Raw genomic sequence first — 23,514 nt, forward strand, 5'->3', positions numbered from 1 at the left:
TTTTTTGGACTTTTTTCTTTCTAGGTTCATAATTTCTCAAGTTCTTTACAGCATGTAAAGACTTGACTTCAAGGTGCAACACACACTATTTCTTCATTCCAGCTCATAGAAAATTAACAGAGTTCTTAGATCTACTGAGAATTCTCCAGTTCCTTGAGACAGCCTCTTACATCTCATTTATTGGAAAGTTCACTTGCTGGTCATGATTTTCTGTATAGAAAAAGTACACAAATTTTACTAGCGCTGATCTCAGAACTCTTTTTCACAGTTTTAACATTTTTTTCAGCAAAATTTCACAATGACCTACATGTACAAGTACCTACATTTGCATTCATGAGCACTGCACTTCAGTCAGCAATGACATTTGGTCAGAAAGTCCATTGAGGAACTAAACGGGGACTTGAACCTGAAAGTGCAGTTTATGGAAAGTCCAAGTCATTCGGCTTGTATAAGTACCCTGGCAAAGTGGGTACATCATAAACAAGACAAACATTCATCCACTTACACACGTATTCCAGCACCTCCCCCCCACACCTGACCAGAAGACCAAAAGAAAAAAAAATTAAACTAATCAATAGTGACCTTTATGCACCCTCCTTTAGGCAATCCCTGGCACTCACTACAGTAGGATAATAAGTGCCCTTAACTTCCTTCCACTGCTCCTCTGAGAGCGATGGGATATCCGCCACCCACTGCACAAAAGCTTTTTGAAATGGGGAGCCCTCCTTTGGGTGAAATAGTAGGTAGCTCTGGATCAAGAGTTTAGATAGGTCAGCAGTGTTCAAGTGCTTCTCAGCAAGGGAGAAATCTTGCAGGACATTGAGACTGCCAAATTGGATCTTAATAGTGTGTCTTAATTGTAAATAATGCAAGAAGGCTGTACAGAGAATGTTATACAATTCACACAGACTTTCAAAGGAATGAAATTTGTGTTTGGGTGAGAAGCACACCATGCTTACCCCACAGCACTGCCCAGTATGTTCTAGCAAATTCAGCAGATGCGAGTTAAGCCAAAGCGGCGTTCTAGGAGAAGGGAAGGGAGTAGGTAAAATCTTATGCACTGCAGAGTAGACCCTTAGGACAATCTGTAATGGCGTCTGCAACAAAGAGGAAGCACGGAATCTCTAAAAGGTGTTTACCATTCCTTCATATGACCCCACCAAAGCACCACCATTGCAGAGATCTAGATTGATTCACCAGTTGACACATACCAATTGAGAGGCCAGAAAATAACAATACATGTGCGGAACAGCCAACTCCACCTCATGCTTGGCTGCCTGGAAAGCAAAACTGATTCAAGGAGACCTGCTCTGCCAATAGAAGGATCCCAGTTTATCGAATTTAACAAAGAAGCTTTTGGGTAGGAACACCGGGAAGATGGGAAATAGGTATAGAACTTTTGGGAGGAAGATCATTTTAAAAATGTTAATCTACCCAACAATGAAAGAGGAAGCTGCTCCCACTTCTGGAGGTGCTGTTCAGTGGGCATCAACAGAGGTCCAAGGTTAAGTTCAGTATAGCTGTTAACAGAGGCTGTAACTTCCGCACACAGATATTTATATTGTCAGGCCACTACTAGTTGTCAAGGGAGGGTTGCTGGCAGAGGCAAGGCGTTGGATAGGGGCATTTGCACCAATTAACATTCAATCCGGACAGACCACAAAAAGAGTCTGAGCTCCATCAGGGATTCTAGGGATGGGCCTGCATCAGCCAAATAAACCAGGGTGTCTTCGGCATATAAGGAAACTTTTTTTCACAATAGACCCACGCTGAATACCATGAGCAGAAGACGAGGCACTGATGGCCACAGCCAGAGGCTCGATGGCAAGGGCAAAGAGCAGAGATGAAAGGGGGCACCCCTGCCTCGTACCCCTGCTAAGCGGAAAATAGTTGAATATATTTAGGTTTGTGCAGACTCTTGCAGAGGGAGCAGCATATAAGAGTTTAACCCAGGCAAGGAAGCACAAACCAAATCGGAGTTTGCACAGAAGGGACCACAGGTAATGCCATTTAACGGACTTAGATATTGGTGGATATCTAAGCTAAGCACATACCCCAGAGTAACCTCATCTCTATTTGCTGAAACAAGTACAGCGTAGTCTGCTTATTTGTTATGTGCATTCTAATAGTGATTGGTTCCCTCTTACCTGAATATGTGCCATTTAGCATGTTGTTTGTTTTTTGCAGCCATCCTTAGACCAAATTGTTCAAGTATTTCAAAGGGTTGCATCTTCTGGAATACAGCAAGCACTCTCAACTTTACTGAATATATTCTGCAAGGTATGGTCCAAATTATCTTATTTCTTCTGAAGATGTTCACTCATGCATTAGCTCCCTACTCTCAGGTATTCATTGCTTATTGATGGCCTGAATTGTGTAGCATGTTGTGGCACATGTTGTATGATGTTTAACCCCTAGACGACCCAGGACGTAGAGTTACGTCATGGAAGTCTGTCACCAGACGACCCTGGACGTAACTCTACATCCTGGGTGTTTCTCCGGCTATGAAGCGCGCTCTGGGGCGGAGCGCGCTTCACAGCAGGTGGGGGCCGGCTGCAATTAGCAGCCGGGACTTTACCGGTAATGACACGCTGCAGCGATCCCGCTGCCGTGTGTCATTAACCCCTTAAACGCCGTAGCGTTTAAGTGTAAGTGACAGGGGGAGTCCCCTGTCACTTACCGATCGGGGGTCCCAATCGTTAAACGGACCGCCGGTGGTCTCTCACCTTCCTCCGTGCGGTCCGATCGGCACTGCACAGGCAGGCTCAATAAGCAGATCGCCGATAACACTGATCAATGCTATGCCTATGGCATAGCAATCATCAGTGTAGAAATCAAAGTATTGAATGTAAAAGTCCCTCAAAGGGACTTCAAATGTGTAAAAAAAAAAAAAGTTAAAAACACTATTACACTACCCCAAAACCCCTCCCCCAATAAAAGTCAAAATCACCCCCCTTTCCCATTATATAAATAAAACATATAAAAATAAACAAATAAACATATAATATACCGTAGCCTGCGTAATTGTCCGATCTATTAAAATATAATTTTTATTTTGTTATTTTATTTTACACTATATATATATATATATATATATATATATATATATATATATATATAATCATAAAAAGTGATCAAAACGTCCGATCTTCACAAATATGGTATTAATAAAAACTAGAGATCATGGCGGAAAAAATGACACCCCATACAGCCCCATAGGGGAAAAAATAAAACCGTTATAAGCGTCACAATAGGGCCATTATATTAACTAATTGCCAAAAAAAAAGGATTTAATAAAAAAAAAAAAAATATATATATATATATATATATATATATATATATATATATATATATATATATATATATAACATTAGAGAGTCTGTGTAACCTGCATATGGTTGTGTTTGGACTGACCTATAGAGTAATAGTATAATGTCGCTTTTACCATATAGTGCATTACGTCGACACAGGAACCCCCCAAACGTTACCATATTGCTTTCTTTTTTACAATTTCACCTATTTATATCTTCATAAATAATATATTTGGGATTCCGTCATACATGTTATGGTAAAATGAAAGACGCCATTACAAGGTACAACTATTCCTGTAAAAAACAAGCCATTACATGGCTTGTAGATAGAAAACTGAGAGTGCTGGAGCTCTTAGAAGGGGAGGAAGGAAAAACGAAAGCGCAATGATCAAAATTTGCGCGGTCCACTGGGTCATTTTGGGCCTGGTCCTCAAAGGGTTAAAAAAAAAAGGAAAGGTTTCTTGACAGCTCCATCCCACAGACCATAACACACAATGTTTTTTGCATTCAAGTTCATGCAAATGTGAACACAAAATGCCTGACAGAAATATTAACTAGCTAACGGTGTGTACCTGTAGCATTCCTGTATTTATAGCAGTACAAGGTGTTTTAAAATTGCCCTGTTCACTTGAGGGGGACAGCATTGCAGTGCCCTTCACTTCTACTGCAAGGATCACAGTATTTGCAAGTGTGGAAAGGCTTGTAGCTGGTTGAATAACAATTTCTTATATTGCCAGCATATTCCTGCAGCATTATACAGAGCTTGTCACCACTTACATTAAGCCCAGTTTCCATTGGGGCTCACAATTTCAATTCCGAATTAACTTTGTAAGCATGCTTTTGGCGGAAACTAGAGTTCCTAGAAGAAACCCACACAAACATGGTGAGAAAATAAAAACTCCTGCAAATATTGCCCTTGGTCTCATTTCAATCCAGAACCCCCAGTGCTGCAAGGCAACCATGTTAAAAGGGTTGTCTGGGAGAAGGAAAAATAACATTTTTCTAATGCTCCCTGGTACTCCTGCCTCACTGTTGTCTCTGAACTATACTTTTCATAGATTATAAGCCCTCGCGGGCAGGGTCCTCTTCCCTCATGTACCAGTCTGCCATCTGCCTTCATGTAATGTTCCTGTTTGTTACCCCTATCTGTTGTATAGCGTTTTATAAATAAATAATAATAATAATGGGCTGGGGTTTGTACTGTAGTGCAATCATTGGATGTGGACCAAACTATCCCCATGAAAGTTTTACTCCGAAACATAGGTGGAAGAGGATACTTTATTTTTAAATTTAATTTTATTTTTCAGGAAAACAAACCTTTACAAAAAATGTGAGACACTGACTTTGAGAAGTCCCAAAACACAATAACACAATAATACAAAAATGGGGAACAGGGCAAGTAGATATAACAGTGATACAGTGCAGTCCCAAGTCAACAAAACTGTTCCAGAATGTTGGGGGGGGGGGCCCACCTTGGGCAATAATGAACAGAAAACAGGTAAATATGAAAAGTACATATCACGAACGGGGTGAGACCTGTAGATCACTAAATTGCCCGGAAAACTATAAGAAAATGGATGAGGAAACACTTAGTGGTAAAAACAATACAAACCTGAAAGAAGGGGTACAAACAAAACACGAGGGGGAAGGAAATAATTGAACAAAAGGGAGTCCACAAACTGATCCGGTAGCCGGAAGAGGTACTGAAACCAATAACTAAAGCTGAGTAAAGGTAAAGAGGAATAGCGATGGCGTCCAGTCACCGTTCCTAAATGAAAAGAAAAGGAAAAAGAGGAGGAGGGGGGATAACTCACGAGGGAAACCTGGTTTCCAAGAAAGACCTGCACTCCTTAAAAGGTGGTGCTCCTATAGGCATCCGTGGTCTGGAAAGATAACCAAGAACCCCAGGTGGCAGTGTACCTCTTAACCTCTTGCGGGGTATGTGCGGTCAGATTTTTCCATCTGGTGAGTCTGGTTAATCTTGGCCATCCACTCATCCAGAGAGGGGGAGGGATCAGAGACTTCCACCTCCTGGGAATTACCTTCTTAGCAGCTTGGAGGAGATAACGAGCAAGAGATTTCTTAAAGCGGGTTTGAGCGGGTGGAAACATAAACAGGAGCACAACCTCAGGAGTGCCTGGAATAGAAATACCTGTAATTTTGCGGATAAGCTGTAGCACTGTATTCCAGAAGACCCGCAACTTTGGGCATCCCCACCAGATATGCGTCATGTTGCCATCTGCATTCCCACAGCGCCAACACTCATCTGGGACCGTCGGGTACCACTTATGCAGCGCCTCCGGGACCCTATTGCAGTGAGAGAATATTTTGTAACTGGTCTCTTGGGCCTTACAAGCTATCACAGCTTTGTGGGAGAGGAAGAAGGCCTTCTGCAACTGTTTTTGGGAGAGTTGCTTCCCCAATTCCACCTTCCATGCAGAGAGCAATAAGAAGGCAGGTGTTGGGAGCGAGGAGAAAAAAGCATGCGGTAAATGAGAGAAACGGCGGTGTTCAAAATCGGATAAAGTTATGTACAACTTATGGGTGTGGGAGAGGGAAAAATAAAAATGCTGTAATTGCATGTATTCTAAGGGATGTTTAAGCAGTGTGTAAGGTGGGGTCGAGAATAGAGGACAAGGGCAATAATGCACCCTGTTTGACCACTTGGTGAAAACGCAGAGGTGAATTTTTGGGTACACCTAGAAAGGGTGAGGAGAGGCTCGCTGGAAAAGATGGATTATCCTTAATTGGGGTCAAGGGACCCATTCTATTCAGGAAGGCAAGAGGAAAACCTAAAGCTGGTAAGGATGCAAGCGTGTGACAGACAGTATAGAACAGAGGGTAAGATCATGAATCGAAGGGGACATTCATGGGAGGGTTGATAGAAGTCTCGAACTTACGTCCTGGGCCAACTGCACACCAAGTCTAGAGGACGAATGATGGAATAAATTTAAAATTCGCAAGTGAACACACGCTAGATAATATAGCCAACTGTCGGGTAAACCGATACCACCTGCATCCTTAGAGCACGTAAGGGTCTCCCATTTGATCCTCGAATGACCGGAGGACCACACAAAGGAGGTAAAAATACGCTGCACCTGTTTCCAAAAGGAGTCCAGGATGAGAACCGGGATGGTCTGGAGCAAATAGAGCAACCTGGGAAGGAGGGTAATCTTTGTGATGTTGATTCTCCCGAACCAAGAGAACTCTTTCTGAGTCCAGGTAGTTAAGTCTTTAGTAAATTGTGCCAATAATGGGAGGAGATTAACATCAAAAAGACGAGAGATCAGGAGGGATACGAATACCCAGGTATGTAATACCAGTAGGGGGCCATACAAAGGGAAAATTAGCTTTAAAAATGTAGTGGAGTGGGGGTCGAGGGAGACGTTGAAGGCTTGGGATTTTGAGAAGTTTATTTTAAAATTGGACCACGCACCAAACTGCTCCAGCCGGGACATTAAGGAGGGAAGGGACACGTGGTTGAGTGAGATAAACTGAAAGATCATCTGCAAAAGCAGAGCATTTATACTCACACTTCCCAATACGGATTCCCTTATGGTACTATTATACGGAACGATATTCGGCCGATTATCGTTCCGTGTAATAAATACAACGATCAGCCGATGACAACGATCATCGGCTGATCGTTCATATAGGTTCTGACCTATTTTTGTCGGGACTAACGATATACTTTACCCATCCAAGTTCCAGGGCTGCTGCTGCTGCGGTCTTCTCCCTGGGTCCCGCGCACTGTAAAGTCAGAGTGGCCTGTCAGCTGACAGGCCGCCCGGCCAATCACAGGCCGCGCCGGTCCCGGCCTGTGATGGGCTGAGTGGCCTGTCAGCTGACAGGCCACTCTGACGTAAGAGTGTATGGGACCTGTGGAGAAGACCCCAGCAACAGCAGCCCAGGAACTTGAATGGGTAATGTATATAGTTATGCAAGGGCTGCAAGGACATCGGTAACTATGTCCTTGCAGCCCTTGTTTAATGATTATCGGGCCGTGTAATAGGCCCAGTAAACGAGCGGCGATCTAGCAGATCGCTGCTCGTTTACAGGTGTTATCGGGCCCTGCTCGACCCGTGTAATACCACCTTTAATGTAAGGGTCAGAGCGGATGACGGTCATAAGATTTTCCATGATGAGGACATACAGGAGGGGGGACAAGGGGCAGCCCTGTCTTGTGCTGTTGAGGATAGAGAAATGGTGCCATTTATCTTTAACTGTGCTGAACAGTTCTGGTAAAGGGCGAATATTTTAGCTAGAAAAATGGGGCCAATACCTATTGTTTGGAGGGTTTGTGTCAGGGAGGGCCACGAGATACGATCAAAAGCCTTCTCAGCACCATAAGAGGCCATTTATGAGATTGTGCATAATGAAAATTATCTAAGGTCTTTAGGGTGTTGTCACGGGCTTCCCTCCCTGGCACAAACCCCACCTGGTCTGGATGGATGAGGGCGGGAAGGTGGGGGTTTAACCTTTAAGCAAGCAATTTAGCATAAATCTTCAAATCCACATTCAAGAGGGAAATGGGCCTGTAACTCCCACAAAGTTGGGGGTCCTTACCGGGTTTAGGAATAAGGGTGACGTGTGCGCTAGTGGCATGGGGCAGGAAGGGAGTGGTCTCAGTTATAGAATTAAAGCCAATAACATCAGGGGGGGCAAGGAAAGATTGGAGGTATTTGTAAAATTGGATGGTCTGTCCATCAGGGCCCGCCCCCCCCCCCCCCCCCCCGGTAAGGTGTGCAATCACATGACCTAGTTTGTGTGGCAATAGGCTCCTCCAGGTCAGCCATGGCTTCACCAGAGAGACGGGTCAAAATTGGTGGGGGTGAGAAGGGTCCTGACACTGGGGCCTTTGGACAGGGAAGATGATAAAGGGCCGTGTAGTAGGAGTGAAACATGGAAGCAATTTGAGGAGTGACATGGGTAATCGTATTAGTGGGCGTTTTGATACACGGGATATGAGATTGTGTTATGTTGTTTCTCAGAGCTCTGGCCAACATGCGTCCGCATTTGTTACCATACTCGTAAAATTTACTCCGGCAAGTTTATAGTAGGCGACCCTTAGGAAACTTCCAGGAGACGTCTTACCTCAAAGCGAGCCGTCTGCAAATCCCTCAAAACAGGGAGAGATAAGGCACGCTTGTGGGCCAGTTCCAGAGCAGAGATCTTGGCGAGTGCCTTGGTCAGGGAGGAGGCCTTCTCCTTTTTGAGTCTGGCGCCATGTTTAATGAGGACGCCCCTCAGGACACATTTAAGTGCTTCCCATTTCATTGTGGGGGGAGTGGGGTCTTCCGCATGGTCAGATTGTAAATGGGTGATCGACTATTGTAAGTCCGCCAGGCAGACAGTATCCAACAGGAAAGATTCATTTAGGCGCCAGGTCCAAGAACTTTTGGTTAAAAAAAGAGAGAACAAAATACCAGGGCATGGTCTGACCAAACCATGATACCAATGGAAGCTGAAGACAACCAGGGCAGGGCGCAGTGTTGGACAAGAATATGGTCAATGCGACTATATGTTCCGTGGGGATGAGAATCAAAACTGTAGTCGCAATCTGCGGAATGCAGCAACCGCCAGGAGTCATACAATTGCAACTGCAAGAAATCACATTTGACTCGCTTATGAGCAGTGTAGGAGAGACCGGAACGTCCAGAAGAATTATCTAGGGACAGGTCCAAAGTTAGATTAAGATCTCCACACAAAACTACAGTCCCCTTGACCAGGGGAAGGGACCTATCAATGAGGTCAACCAGAAAAGAGACCTGGTCCTGGTTGGGAGCATACACATTTATAATTTTAAAGGTATGCACTAATGGATAGGGTGAGGATGAGGTAGTGTGCTTCTGTATTCAGTGTGCAGTTTAGGATCTGACATGACAAATTTTTATGGATCGCTATGGCCACTCCCTTAGTCCTATTGACAGGGTTATTGGCAAATATTTTATTTGTATAGCGCCATCAGATTACGCAGCGCTTATTTAAAAATATAAATACAATACAGGTTATATTTATATTAAATTATACTATTAATAAATTAAAATAATAAAAGTACAGAATTAGAGACCTGCTCTCGAGAGCATACAGACAAGGATAACTGACGGTGACAAGAGGCAACAAGTGCTTTGTCGATGTTCCAGTCATTGTACATAGAATCTCAAAGTGCATATAGCTGATTGGGCGATCCAGTCACAAGCCAAAGTGCCAGTGGGTATGATACCTATCGTGCATAGAGGGAGCATGACTCGTATTGAAGTGTGTTTCCTGAAAACATAAAATGTGTACCTTTTTACGATGAAAGTGGCGAGGAACCTGAGATCGTTTGCTGGGTGAGTTCAATCACTGCGCATTAAAAGAGGCTATATGGAAATAAGCCATCGGAGATAGCAAGTAGAAGCCGCCGCAAACTTGTGCAGTGAGCTGGAAAAGAAAAAAGTGGACACCAATATACGTTAGAACAAATTGTTAGATCAGTAGAAAAAGAAAAAAAGGCGGGAGGGGGTAACACCAATAAACAAAAGAAACAAAGACAACGAAGAGGGAACAAGCAGTAATGGTAAAACTGCAGCGTATACTAGTTAGACAAAGAGCAGAGTACTACCAGACCGAAGGCTTGCGCTTACCCCACGACGTGGGGTCCTTGTGAGGTAGTCCATGAGAGGCAGACTGAGAGGCTTCCGGGGACAGCGGTCGTTGGCATTCCTCACAGAAGATAGGAGGGATGACTACTCCGGTAGAGCCACATCAGCAATGTTCAGTGCTTTTAGGAATTCCGGTATGTCGTCAGGTCCCGGTAAAGTCAGTCCGTCCTTCATGTTCGTCTCAACAGACAAAGGGGAACCCCCACCTGATGATATAAGGGATATTACGATCTCTGGGAACGTCCAGTAAAGGCCGAAGGACAGCACGTTGAGCCAGAGTGTGGGTAGAGAGGTCAGGAAGGATGAGCAGATAAGCTCCCCTGTAAGTGAGATCCCGACGCTTACGAGCCCGTAACAGGATCTCTTCCTTTGTGGAGTAAAAGTGAATACGGCAAATGACATCTTTAGGTCTCTGGTTGTCCCGACTGGGCGGTCTCAAAGCTCTGTGTGCCCTGTCGATATCAATATGAGTATTCAGGGGTTGCTCCAATAAATCATTAAAGGGCTACTCCGGCGGGGGGGGGCACTTTTTATGGGACCGGAGCGCTGCGATGCAGGACCCGCCACTGGAATAAATCGGAGGAGGCCACGGGCACCGGGAGCCCACAAATTCTTAGGTTATTCCTCCTATTAAGGTTCTCAATATTGTCCATGTGCTGTTGGAGGACAAAGAGTTGATCAGAGTGTAACTGTACAGTGGATTGCAGGGCAGATAAGGTGGTAGAAGTCCTGAGCTTGTTCCAGAGAGTCCACTTTAGATGAAACAGCAGCTAGTTCTGTGCGAAACTGTGCAAATTCTTGTTTGCATTCCTCCACCAGTTTCTTTGCCAGAGTGGAGATATCATTTTTAGTAGGCAGCGACTGTGTGAGAACTCTAAGGTCTACTAAGGACGCCGGTCTATTGTCATCCATAGTTAGAAAATAGGTGGAGGACAGTGGGAGAGTTAACACCTGTGAGTGCAACAGATTGCAAGTGTTGTTTAAAAATGGCTGGTGTAATGTCCAGTGAAGAGGAGATGGCTGCCATGCCTGCAGGGGTTAAAGTTAGTCCCTTGGGTGTGGATGTAGTAGGGGATGCATGGATAATTGCCACAGTATGGCCCCCTGTGGCCTGACCATAAGGGGGAGAGGTGCCCCAGGATGACCCAGAGGACCAGGAAGACTCCTAGTGGCCCAGCTGTGCTGCAGGTAGGAGAGAGTCCTCTCGTGAGGCAGTTGGGGAAACCGGAAGGATTAAACCAGGTGTGGGTGGGAGGTGCATGAACCCAGGTAGCTGCCTGTGGGTTCAATAGGGAGGACCCAATGTCCACAACCACCCCCTCCTGCTGCTGAATAAGGGCCATCTGCTGCTGGTGAGAGCAGAGGAGTAGTGGCAGGGGCTGGGTGGTTGACCCGCAGGAGAGTGTACCTGAGTGGCATTGGTGGCAGCGAAGTTCCATTCCAGTTCCAGTCACAGAGCCGCGGCGGCTCTCCCAGCTGTCCCCCTCGGTCGCGTCCCCTGAGGCAAGATGGCCGCTGGGGCCTGTGGAGGAGCAGTGTTACGGGCAGCGGCGCTTTAGGCAGCAGGTGAGCGGTAGGTCGGAGAGTGACAATGCCGTCCTGTGCAGCGGTGGGGGGCAGCAGGTGCTGCAGGGCGTCCAGATCGCAGCTGAATAACGGGAGGCTCCGGTTCCTCATGGCGGCAGCCGTTTTTCTTCCTCCTGCGGCCTGCTAGGTAGTGAGACAGATGGCGTCTCAGGAGGCACAAAATATTGTGCAATTTCACCCTGAGGAGACGAGGGACATGTAGAGGAACATCCCTTGTTCTTTTTAGCCTTGATCCTCATGGCAGATCAGGCCGATGCCGTGGATTCAGGTGCTGGGTCTGGAGAAGCTGCAGGACACTCCCCCGGAAGAGGATACTTTAACTACTCCCGGCTAACCCTTTTATGTATTAACACCTTCCCCCAATATGATGTCCAGGGACGTCATGAAAAGCAGTGCCAGAATGCATCATGACGTCCCTGGATGTCATGCTTTCCCTGCCTCCCCCACTGTCCCTAGATGAGTTCAGGTAGCAGTTAACCCCATAGATGCTGCGGTCGTTGCGACCGCAGCGTCTATGAGAAGATCTGATGACTCTGATGCTGATCGGGCGCCAGGAGGAGGCTGCGAACATTGCCTCCTCCTGCAACCACTGTTTTTAATCTCCCCCTGTGCCAATAAAGCCCCTCTCCACCCGTGATGCTCCCCAGCCAATCCAGCTCCCTGTCCGTGCTGCATCCCTTTTGATCCTGCTGCGGCTTCCTCCCCATGCGCGGCCGCCCCCTTTCTCCCCGCAATTGGCTTCCTCCCCCGCTCCAGCTTTCCCCTATGTGATCCCCCCGGTCCGGCACCTGCTACTGCTCCCTCTGCCATTCGCTCCCCGTGCTCTAACCCCACCCCCCCGCTCCTGCTCCCCCCCCGTCCCACTCAGCTCCCTCTCCCTCCCCTTGCTTACCCCCGCCCGACTCCGGCTTCGTCCCTGCAGGGACCTGATCGTTTAAATGAACTGTCAGCTGTAAAGCTGACAGTTCATTCACTGTATAATGCATTACAGCACACATCATGTGCTGTAATGCTATATATATATATATATATATATATATATATATATATATATAATTTATTTTTTTTAAACTGCAAAAGTAAAAAAGTAAAAAAAAAAAACGAATACATAAATAATTTAAAACAAAACTAATTGAATAAATAAATTTTTAAAATAAATAAATATACACCTTCACCATCCCCCCTTTATAAATTGTCCCCCTATAAATAAGATACACATATTTGGTATCGTCGCGTCCGTAATGACCCAGTCTAATAACTTGCTACATTAATTATACCGCCCGATTAACACCATTAAAAAAATAAATAAAAAACTAACCAAAATGACAATTTTTTGTTAATCCTGCCCCCTAAAAAATATAGATAAAAGCTATCAAAACGTCACATGTACCCAAAAGGTGTACCACTAAAAACGTCAGCTTATGCCGCAAATTACAAGCCCTCACATAACTCCATTGTCGAAAAAAATAAAAGTATTACTGCTCTTACAATATGCAAGACACAAACAGTATATATAGTATAAATGCCATAACCTATAACAAAAGCTATATAAAATGGATATCACTGTAATCGTACCGACCTGACGAATAATAACATGTCATATGGGACGTATAGTAAACTGCGTACAAAAAAAATATGAAAAACAGCTGCTAAATTGTGTTTTTTATTTATACCAACCCAACCAAAAAATTTATTATTGATCAGGGTGTCACATGTCCCCCAGAATGGTACCAATGGGAACGTCAACTTGTCTTACACAAATATTTTGGCACCGCAAGGCCTTTGTGACATGGTATAATGGCTAAAAAAAACCTGAAATAAAAAAAGACCCCAAAATTCACCAGGACTCTGTCATGTATGCGGCCTGTGGTTGAGTGAGGTGATGCACTGCGGCCACATATGGGGGATTTCTAGAAACACTGGAATAAGGGGAATAAATATTGAGTTCCATTTCTCAGTTAGTATTTGCTGTGCAAGAGGAAAAAATGGATTAAAATGAAATATCTGCTCAAAAAAATTTTTTTTTCAATTTCCTCTCCAACTTGCTTACATTTCTGTGAAATACCTAAAGGGTTAATACACTTATGAAATGTTACTTTGAATACTTTGAGGGGTGCAGGTTTTACAGTGGAGGGATTTATGGGGGTAACTAACATACAGGCCCCACAAATCCACTTCAGAACTGGACTGGTCCCTAATAAAATCAGAATTCAAAATTTTCCTGAAAATGTGAAAAATCGCTGCAAAATTTTTAAGCCCTCTAACATCCTAACAAGTAAAAGGACGTTCACCAAATGACGTCACCATAAAGCGGACATGTTTGTAGAAGTTGCATTAATAATTAATTCATGTGGCATGACTATTTTTCTTAGAACAAGAGAATTTTGAATATAAAGAAATGTTAATTTTTAAAATTTTGCACAAATGTGATGTTTACAAAAAACTACTGAATGTATCAACCAAAGTATACCACAACCATCAAGAGTAATATGTCACGAAAAAACTATCTCAGAATAACCGTGATAGTTAAAAGCACCGCAGAGTTATAACTTTATAAAGAGAGACAGGTCAGATTTGAAAAATAGGCCGTGGTCATTGAGGCCAAAACAGGCTGCGGAGGCAAGGGTTTAAGCCACCCTACTGCATGAGTTCTGCTGTCCCCTTTAAACAATAAGTCTGCTTAGTTGCTAAGCATTATACCCAAGCATTAATCGAGTTTGGTCAATCTTTAAAATTTCCTTATTTGCTAAAACATTTGACATGTCACAGAGATGTAGGATATAAATAGTCCAACAGCATCCAGGTAGCGCAATATTCAAGTCTTTCCTGAGAAACAGTACAATATACTATATATAGTATATGTGTGTGTGTATGTATGTGTGTGTGTGTGTGTGTGTGTGTGTGTGTGTGTGTGTGTGTATATATATATATATATATATATATATATATATATATATATATATATATATATATAATATTATACATTGTTCCTCTTTTTTTTTCTTTGTAATGTCGCAGAGATGCATCAAAGTTTTGATGATTCTGGTTATTCGGGCCCCAGCTAATCATCAGAACAAGCAGGGTAACAAACTGGTTATTGTTCACAAAAAAGCATTTACATTGCATCCTAATTTGGGCCCTTGTTAACAGTTCCACATATTTTATGCCAAATAGAATGAATACTATCACTGGAAAGCAGTGGGAGACCTATGAATGTGACTGTGACAGTACACTGCAACACCTGCATTTTGTTTTTTTTTGTTTCAGACCATTAGAGTACCACATGTAAGTGCATGTCTATTGAAAATTTTTTACACAGCTCCAATTCATTTATAAGTGTCTTTTTTATTTACTTTCTCTCCACCCACCCCCCCCCAAACCCCCATAGCTTGTACATAATGGAATGAATGTTACACCTGTGGAAATCAACCAGATAATAACCATAATGGGCAAATCCAGTGCCTCACAGGATCACATGAACATCATTCTGTCCATGAAATCAAGGTTAGAAATGTTATTACATGTGTTTCGTTCGTAGAAGAATCTAAAAATTCTCCATAAGGAGAAAAGCAATACATTTGGTTTTCACAATACTAGGTTACAGCTTTGGCCATCCAAGCATGACAGGAATTGTAGGTTTACAAAAGCTGGATGCAATTTCCATTTTACTATTTTAAAAGGAGCATAGACACACACCGAAAACCTATTTCTACCATGCATTGCTATGTCAACAGTACTTTGTGATCTAAAAAGCTGTTATTTTGTGTTGTCTTTTTTGTTTTCTCCGTGGATATTAATTGAATCAAGTCTTGAGATGAAGAATTCAAAAGTAAATTGGGCCTATAGGACGAATGAAGCGATTGCAGAAGTTGAGGTACATATGTCTATATTGTTATATTTCTATTTTTCAAAATGCCTGATAAATGTTTGAGATAAAAACTAGTATGTGTACAGTCATTTTACACCCGTTGCATGGTACAGTATAGTTGCACTTACAACTCTGCAGTTTATGGAAATACTTGACAAGCTTTTTTAAACTTGTTTATTAAGAATCAACAGACATCGTACATGCTTACAAGTCGTATAAGTGCACAAAGGAGAATAAAAGCATTATGACACAAATAATATTACTGTGGTCCTTTTTTATGCGCATACTTTTACGATGCAAGGAGCACTACTCAGAAAAATAACAACATAATGCAAGGTCAGTGTAACTCCACCACAATCTAAGAAAATTACAAGGAGACGGTTGCCCATCCTCACTTCTGTATAAGATCAAGATAAAGAAAAGAGCATACAGCGTCCTGGACAGAGACATAATTTAGAATTATATAGTAATCAGAGTTAAAGGGGTTGGCCACTTTATAGTAAAATAGGTCAGTACAAAGTATTAGTAAGTGTACTCACTGTATATACTGACAGCAGCTCCCTGTGTACCTCATAGAGCTAAAATCAGACTCCCTTCCTCCAGGCTGTGGTGCCCTGCTCTGTTTAGTTTCAGTCCATAAAATGGCCGACATGGAGGAGCATGTGACCATGCCCCGCCCCCAGTGTCCACCATAGACTTATACAGGTTTAGTGGTGGACACTAGGGGGCGGGGCATGGTCACATGCTCTTCCATGTAAACAATCTTATGGACCAAAACACCACAGAGCAGGGCAGCTCAGTCTGGAGGAGGGGAGTCTGATATTAGCTCTATGAGGTACACAGGGACCTATTGTCAGTAAGTGCAGTGAGTACACCTACTAATACTGTACACTGAGCAATTTTACTATAAAGTGGCTAACCCCTTTAAGGATTAGGAGTAGTCAGGGCATTCCTGAGGCGAGTATATCTACCCGAGGAATAATTGGTGTCAGAGTGATTACACCATTGACCCCATACTTTGTGGAGCTTAGCTGGGCATCCTCGGTGTTTGAAAACAAGATTTTCATAGGACACCACTGTGTTTACTAAAGCTATCCATTATGGTAATATAGGGGGTCTAGGGTCCATCCACTTTAAAGCAATGGCCTTTCTAGCCATAAACAATGATTCCCGTAGACATATGAGCTGACTATGAGTCCATATTTCATCATCTAGAATACCCCTAGAAGTAAACACCCCTTAGGCTCTAGCTCGAGTAGACGTTGCATAACACTACTGAGTAGGGTAATTACATCTTCCCAAAAGGATCGGATATATGGACATTCCCAGTTCATGTCTAAAATCAGTGTGGCTGCCTACATCTATGGCATTCTGGGTAGGGGTGTCTTCCTATCTTATGTAATCGGGCTGGAGTAAGATAACATTGATGAAATATAAAAAGTTTTGTCAGTTTATTATTAATCGCCGGAGATACATATAGATGGGAAGACAAACGCCTCCTTCTGCTCATCGTCCGTTAACGATGGAATCCATACATCCCATTTATCCAACACAGAAAGCGGGGCAGCTTTTATTACTGCATCCAACAGATGGGTATAAAGGGTAGAGATAATGGCACGAGGACCTTGGGATTTAAAAATACCGATCAGAGGGTATTTAAACATAGGGCGCTTAGGGATATTAAATTGTGCAGTGACTGCGTGACTGAGTTGCAAGTACTTATAAAAGCTCTGCCTGGGGAGGTCATGTTTTTTCTGTAGCTGCTGGAAAGTGCGAAACCCTCCTTCCGCGTAAACATCAGTAAGGAAGCTAATCCCGTGCTCTATCTAAATTAGGGCCTAAATGGTCCATTGAGGGATTGTACCAAATCGGCATATCCAACATAATGTCAGTGTAGTGGAAGATACGTTTTACCGAGGACCAAACTTGCGAGGCCAGGCGGTACAGGGAAAGCCAGTTACGGGCTGATTTACCTTCTAATACTGGCCAAAGGTGACTAAGACCTAGATAAAAAGCGAGATGGTACTCTATTAGGTAACACCCCTGCTTCAACACAGACTCTCAAATAAGTAAGGTGAGCTGAAAAGTAATATAAATGAAAGTCTGGGAGGGACATCCCACCCGCTGACTTTGGGCGTTGCAGTATGGATAGTCTCACCTTTGACCTGTTGTTGCCCCACACAAACAAGGGGAGCATGGCATTTAGCTGTTTAAAAAAGGACTTCGGAACATCGGAACAGGAGAAGAGGCATGTTGTAAAATGTACAGACACTTAGGCAATATCACCATCTTTATTAAATTTATGCGGCCTGGCACAGCCAATGGAAGAGGGGCCCATACCCTGAATTTATCCCTAACGTATGATAACAATGGGTAAACATTACGGGCTAGATCTTCCAAGTTATTACGACTTATTATGATCCCTAAATATTTAAATTGTGACACTACTCTAAGTCCTAATATTTCCTCCCCCCACCCAGCTATATTAAGAGGCATGAATGCTGATTTTCCACAGTTTATATCGAGACCCGAATAATTACCAAAGGTTTTAATGATATCCATGGCTAATGGTAGTGTAATGGCAGGTTGGGTCATAAAATCAGGTCATCCGCGTACAGGCCTACCCTATCCTCCCGGTTGCCGTTAACAATTCATCTGAAGCCCCTATGCTGATGGATACACAGAGCCAAGGGTTCGATTGCCACGGCAAATAGGGGAGAGATAGGGCAGCCCTGTTGCGTACCCCTAGCTAAACGGAAATATGGGGACAAAATTCCATTAATCGGGACACAGGCCCTGGGGCATTGATATAGTAGGGAAATCCACTGTCTAAATATAGGGCCAAACCCAAAACGCTGAAGGGCAGAAAATAGAAACGGCCATTCGATAGAATCGAAGGCCTTAGCTGTATCTAAGGAGGCTAATGCCCAGTCTTTCTGTGTCACTCTTCCTATCTGTGTTATCACCTGGACTCTTCTTATATTGCCTGAGGTCGACCTCCCAGGCATGAAGCCTGCTTGATCAGAGTGGATGATTTCAAGGATGACCTTAATCAGACGGTTGGCCAGAAATTTTGTGAGTATCTTAGTCGACATTTAACAAGGATATTGGCCTATAAGAGCCACACTCTAAGGGGTCCTTGTCTGGTTTGAAAATGACAACTATAGTAGCATCATAGATTGAATCCGGGAGAGCACCTTTCTCCAGGGCTTTGTGTAGAGTTGCCAGAAGGCAAGGCGCCAGAACATCAATGTATTTTGCATACACTTTTAGTGGAAACCCATCAGGGCCAGACGCCTTACTTTTTGCAAAGTCATCTATAGCAACAGTTACTTCCTCCAGAGTAATTGGGCCTTCTAGAGAATCTCTACTGTCTGCAGATAGTTTAGGGAATTCTATAGTATTAAGATAGGTATCTATATCAGAGCGTAATGTATCATTTTGTGCGGCATACAAAGATGTGTAGAATTGCACAAAGCGGTTGGTGATATCTTTATTAGTATTAAGAACGATCCCTTGTTCACTATGTATTTTAAGAATAGCGGGGGAACGATTATTTTGGTGTATTAGGTATGCCAGTTATTTACTGGACTGATTGCCCAGTTCGAATGCAGATTGTTTATTGAAGAATATTCTCCTGTTTGCCTTTTTCCTGTAGAACATGTAAATACTGTCTCCGGGGGGAACGCCGGCAGCATGACGTAGGTGCCGTACCGCTCCTCCTCCTCCCCGCCTCCTACCTCTCCCCTCCATGCGTCCTCGGACCGAGCGTCTGGCTTGCGGGAGCTGCGCCCCGGACCCCGGTGAGGTGTGATGGGTCCGGGCTCCAGGATGGCCCTCTCTGGACGGGGCCCGGCTGTGGAAGTCTCCGGCGCCGACTCGGCTTCTATCGGGGGCGTTCGTAGCCTCGGAACCGGCCGGCGGTCACGTGCAGTGACGCGGCCGAGGACTATGTCAGCTGACTGCCGGGAGCCTATGAGAGCGGGGGATGGGCTGCACGCTTTGCCCGCGTTTGAAAGGTGATGGATCTGCTGTGGTATGTGCGGCTCCTGGAGCTTACTCTTCGCCTCCCTGCCTCTTGTTGACCCCTGTGCCCTGTAACCAAGGTTCCCCTTTGCTGAGAGGACGGAGTGTTGTTCTGTGGCTGCATCTTGACTCCCAATTGTTATAATTGCTTCCTGGGGGAACGGCAAGTTTATCCGTGGCTGGATTGAAGCCCGAGGGGTTCCATCCCTGGAATATCTGGGAAGTATAAAACTGTACGCGGGTTGATAAGTTGAATACCCCTGGTGTCCTTTCCCCATGGCTACCAAAGCCCAGAGTAAGAAAGCAGGCAAGGGGACTGCGGCCAAAGAGTCTATCTCACCCCCCAAGATTGGGAAATATTTGAAATCCCCGGGGTTTAATAAGCTGGACTCGTCTCTTAATACGTCTGCCGGGGAAGTTTCTGTTGTACATTCCGAAATTCCCGGGGGAGAGACGGGGCTTGGAGGAGGGGTCGATCCAGGAGTTCTGAAAGAGATTTTATCAGAGATTTCCAAATGTAGTCAAGCTATATCTCTCCTAACTACTCAAGTGGGGACTGTTTCATCTGATATAATGTTGATCCGGCAGAACCTCTCTAACATCCGTGATAAAATGGGAGCAATGGAAAAACAAATCTCACCCCTGGAAAGTTCTATGGCTCTGGTTCAAAAGGAGATGAACTTGTTAAAGAAAGATAATTCAGGGTTGAAGGACAAGTTGACCGACTTGGAGGACCGCTCCCGCAGATCTAATCTCCGTATTGTCGGACTGCCGGAGGGGGAGGAGGGGCAGTCCCCGGTGGTTTTTTGTCATAAATGGCTGCTGGACTTATTTGGTGCAGATTCTTTCTCTCCCCTGTTTGGTTTAGAGCGAGCTCATAGGATCCCTGGGAAAAAAGCCATTCCTGGGGCGCCCCCTCGAACTTTGCTTATTAAGGTCCTTTGTTCCTCTGACAGAGACGCTCTCCTGAAGCTTGCTAGAACAAAGGGGGATATTCTTTGGAATGATGCTAAAATTTCTTTCTATCCTGATTTCTCTAGGGGAACGCAGGTTAAGAGAGCCTCTTATAGAGAGGTTAAAAAACGGCTATCTAAGGCTGGTCTCCCTTTTTCTTTGCTATTTCCAGCCCGGCTCCGGGTGGTGTATAAGAACTCTGTTCACTTTTTTGCCTCCTCTGCGGAGGTGGACAGCTGGATAGAGGCAGAGGGCATTGAGTGTTAGGTTACTTGGCAACATCGGTCCGGATTTAACTTAATATTGATGTGTTTTGAATTGATGCATTGGAGGGGGATGCCGGGGGGGGGGGATGGATGGGTTGGTATAGGTGTAGGATGAGTTGCTGCTATTGTTGGCAACATTGGGGGGGTTTGGGGGGGAGGGACCTGGACAGAAGGGTTTTTTTTTTTTTTTTTCTCTTTCTTTCCTTCTTTTTGTATCTAGATGGCTTGACATGGCTTGACATGGAACGTCAGGGGAATGGCTGACAGGGTAAAGAAGTATGCAATCTGGGGAGTAATTACAAGGCATTTACCAGCAATAGTCGCCCTGATAGAGACTCATGTATCGAAGGATGTGGAAGTTATCTGCAAAAGATGGGCTAAATACGAATTTCACTCCACCCTGTCCTCCTTTTCCTCTGGCGTTTCAGTCTATGTTCACAAAACGATTGATTTTGAGCTGAATTGTAAGAAAATTGACTCTGAGGGCCGTTATATTTTTCTTTATGGTAAGTTAGACGGGGTGGCGGTGATTCTGGCTTTTATTTATATCGCTCCTCCCTTTAGAACGGCGGTACTGGAAGCATTGATTGGGTTCGCGAATGACAAGGAGTATACTGCACTCTACTCAATGGGGGATTATAATTGTGTATGGGACTCTCAGAGGGACCGTAGAGGGCGGTCGACCGGCTGTGGCCTTGGCCCTACCCCTCTCAGGAGATTTTGCTCCGAGGCGGGTTGGGTCGACGCATGGCGTAGGCTGTACCCCGTGGTTAGGGTCTTTACCTGTTTTAGTACTCCCCATCAAGCGGCCTCCAGGATAGACTTGGTTATTTGTGAGGAGAATTCTGTACCTTTTATAAAGAAAATTAAATTGGAACCTAGGTCAGTGTCGGACCACTCTCCGATTTTGCTGGAGGTTGAATTCAGCACTAATTTAAGGGCTTGCAGTCCATTTCGGATGAACCCACACTGGTTTAGTGTTCTTAATAAGAACAAAGTGTTCTGTAGTGAAATATCATGGTTCTGGTCTGTCAATAAACCATCTACTCCGGTTATAATTGCCTGGGATGCGATGAAAGCATATATGAGAGGTATTTTCTTTAGAGATATCCTGGTCAAGAAGAGAGATTTTAGAAAAAAGGAACAGGTTGCGCTGGAGGAGGTAGAGACTAAAAAATTACTGTATGAACAGAATAACTCACAGGAGTCTTGGTTGGCTTTACAATCTGCCCAAAAGAACTATGAGACTCTTTTGAGAGAAAAAGCCCAACATAAAATCTTTTTTCAGGGCCAGAGTAACTTCACTGCAGGGGGAAAACCCAATAAGATCCTTGCAAATATTCTCAAGGGTAATTTAGAGAAGACCCCCATCCGAGCATTGAAAACGCAGGGAGGGGCAATGGTAAATACTGATTTGGAGATTGAGGATGAGATCGTCTCCTTTTTTTCCAAACTTTACCAGTCGGAGGCCTCCTCTAATACTGAGGAGCAATCATTATTTTTGAGCAAGCTGGATTTACCAGTCTTGTCCTTGGAGCAGAAGGAGGCTCTGTGTGGAGATATTACCCTGGCAGAGCTCGGTGAGGCGCTCGGCTCTTTTGTAGGCAATTCCTCCCCTGGTTCGGATGGACTGCCGCTACAGTTTTATAGGGAATTATCTGGTGTCGTCTTGCCCATTCTTCTGGACGTTTTTAATGAATCCTTGAAGGGAGGGAGGCTACCTCAGTCTATGAGAGAAGCTCATATAGTATTAATTAAAAAGAAGGGAAAGGATCCTGCTGAGATATCATTCTATCGCCCAATATCCCTCCTTAATACTGACGTCAAATTATTAGCTAAAATTCTGGCCCGGAGGTTAAACTCCATTATTACCAGCATTATTGGGGAAGAACAGGGAGGCTTTATGCCGCACAAAACAGTTCATGATAATATCTTAAAGGTATTCGCCGCCATTCAGTCAGACGGTCCTGGGCCCTGCTCCATCCTGTCACTTGATGCTACTAAGGCGTTTGACAGGGTGGAGTGGGGTTTTCTCTGGTCAGTTCTTGAAAAAATGGATGTTAGCGGTTCCTTTTTAGACTGGGTGAAGTTGCTGTACTCTGACCCCATGGCTAGATTGATTATTAATGGTTCCCTTTCCCGTTCTTTTAGTTTGTCTAGAGGAACCCGTCAAGGGTGTCCTCTCTCCCCTTTATTATTTGCAGTCTATATGGAGCCTCTGGCGGAATGGGTAAGGCGACATGCGGAATTCCAGGGCTTTGGCCTTTGTGGTGATTCGAGTAAAATCCTACTGTATGCGGATGATGTTCTGTTGTTTATGAGAGAGCCGGTGAGAGCTCTTCCGGGTTTTGTTTCCGCACTAGAGGATTACGGACGCTTTTCAGGCTTGGAGATTAATTGGGGGAAGTCTTGCCTGTTCCCATTAGATGAAGAAATAGAAGACCCTTTAGGGAAAGTCAAGATTCTTAAAAGATCTGATGCATTAGAGTACCTAGGGGTGCTTATCACTAGAGATCCAGGGAAATATGGGCCTGCCAACCTGTTCCCCTTTGAGCGGAATTTAGACAAGCGTATTAATATCAGGACCAGGCTTCTGCTCGCCATGGTGGATAGAGCTGCAATTATAAAATTGGTGGTTTTACCTCAGCTGTTGTTCTTCTTCGGAGCTGCTCCAATCTGGATTAGCAACGCCTGGATCCGTCGGATCGAAGTGAAGCTTGGGAGTCTGATAATGGGGCAGGAAGCGGGTTAGGCTGAAGTATTCTGCCTTTGCCGCTCCAAGCAGTAGGGGTGGCTTTGGCATGCCGAATCTTCGACTTTATTTTGTTGCTGCACATTTTTCACGTATTCTTAGAGGA

At 44.4% G+C, this 23,514-nt stretch overlaps 1 protein-coding gene across 10 annotated transcripts in view; it reads left to right on the forward strand.

The window, feature by feature from the left end:
- Positions 1–23,514, forward strand: part of TOPAZ1 (testis and ovary specific TOPAZ 1) — a 161,853-nt gene that overhangs the window by 95,097 nt on the left and 43,242 nt on the right. For all 10 annotated transcript variants that reach the window (XM_069958618.1, XM_069958619.1, XM_069958616.1 and 7 more), the window contains 3 exons: positions 2,188–2,280; positions 14,931–15,046; positions 15,350–15,416. In XM_069958618.1, the coding sequence (XP_069814719.1) occupies positions 2,188–2,280; positions 14,931–15,046; positions 15,350–15,416 (276 nt within the window). The remainder of the gene's footprint in view (positions 1–2,187; positions 2,281–14,930; positions 15,047–15,349; positions 15,417–23,514) is intronic.

This window comes from Dendropsophus ebraccatus, chromosome 2 (genome assembly GCF_027789765.1).
Source record: "Dendropsophus ebraccatus isolate aDenEbr1 chromosome 2, aDenEbr1.pat, whole genome shotgun sequence".
Lineage (NCBI taxonomy): Eukaryota > Metazoa > Chordata > Amphibia > Anura > Hylidae > Dendropsophus > Dendropsophus ebraccatus.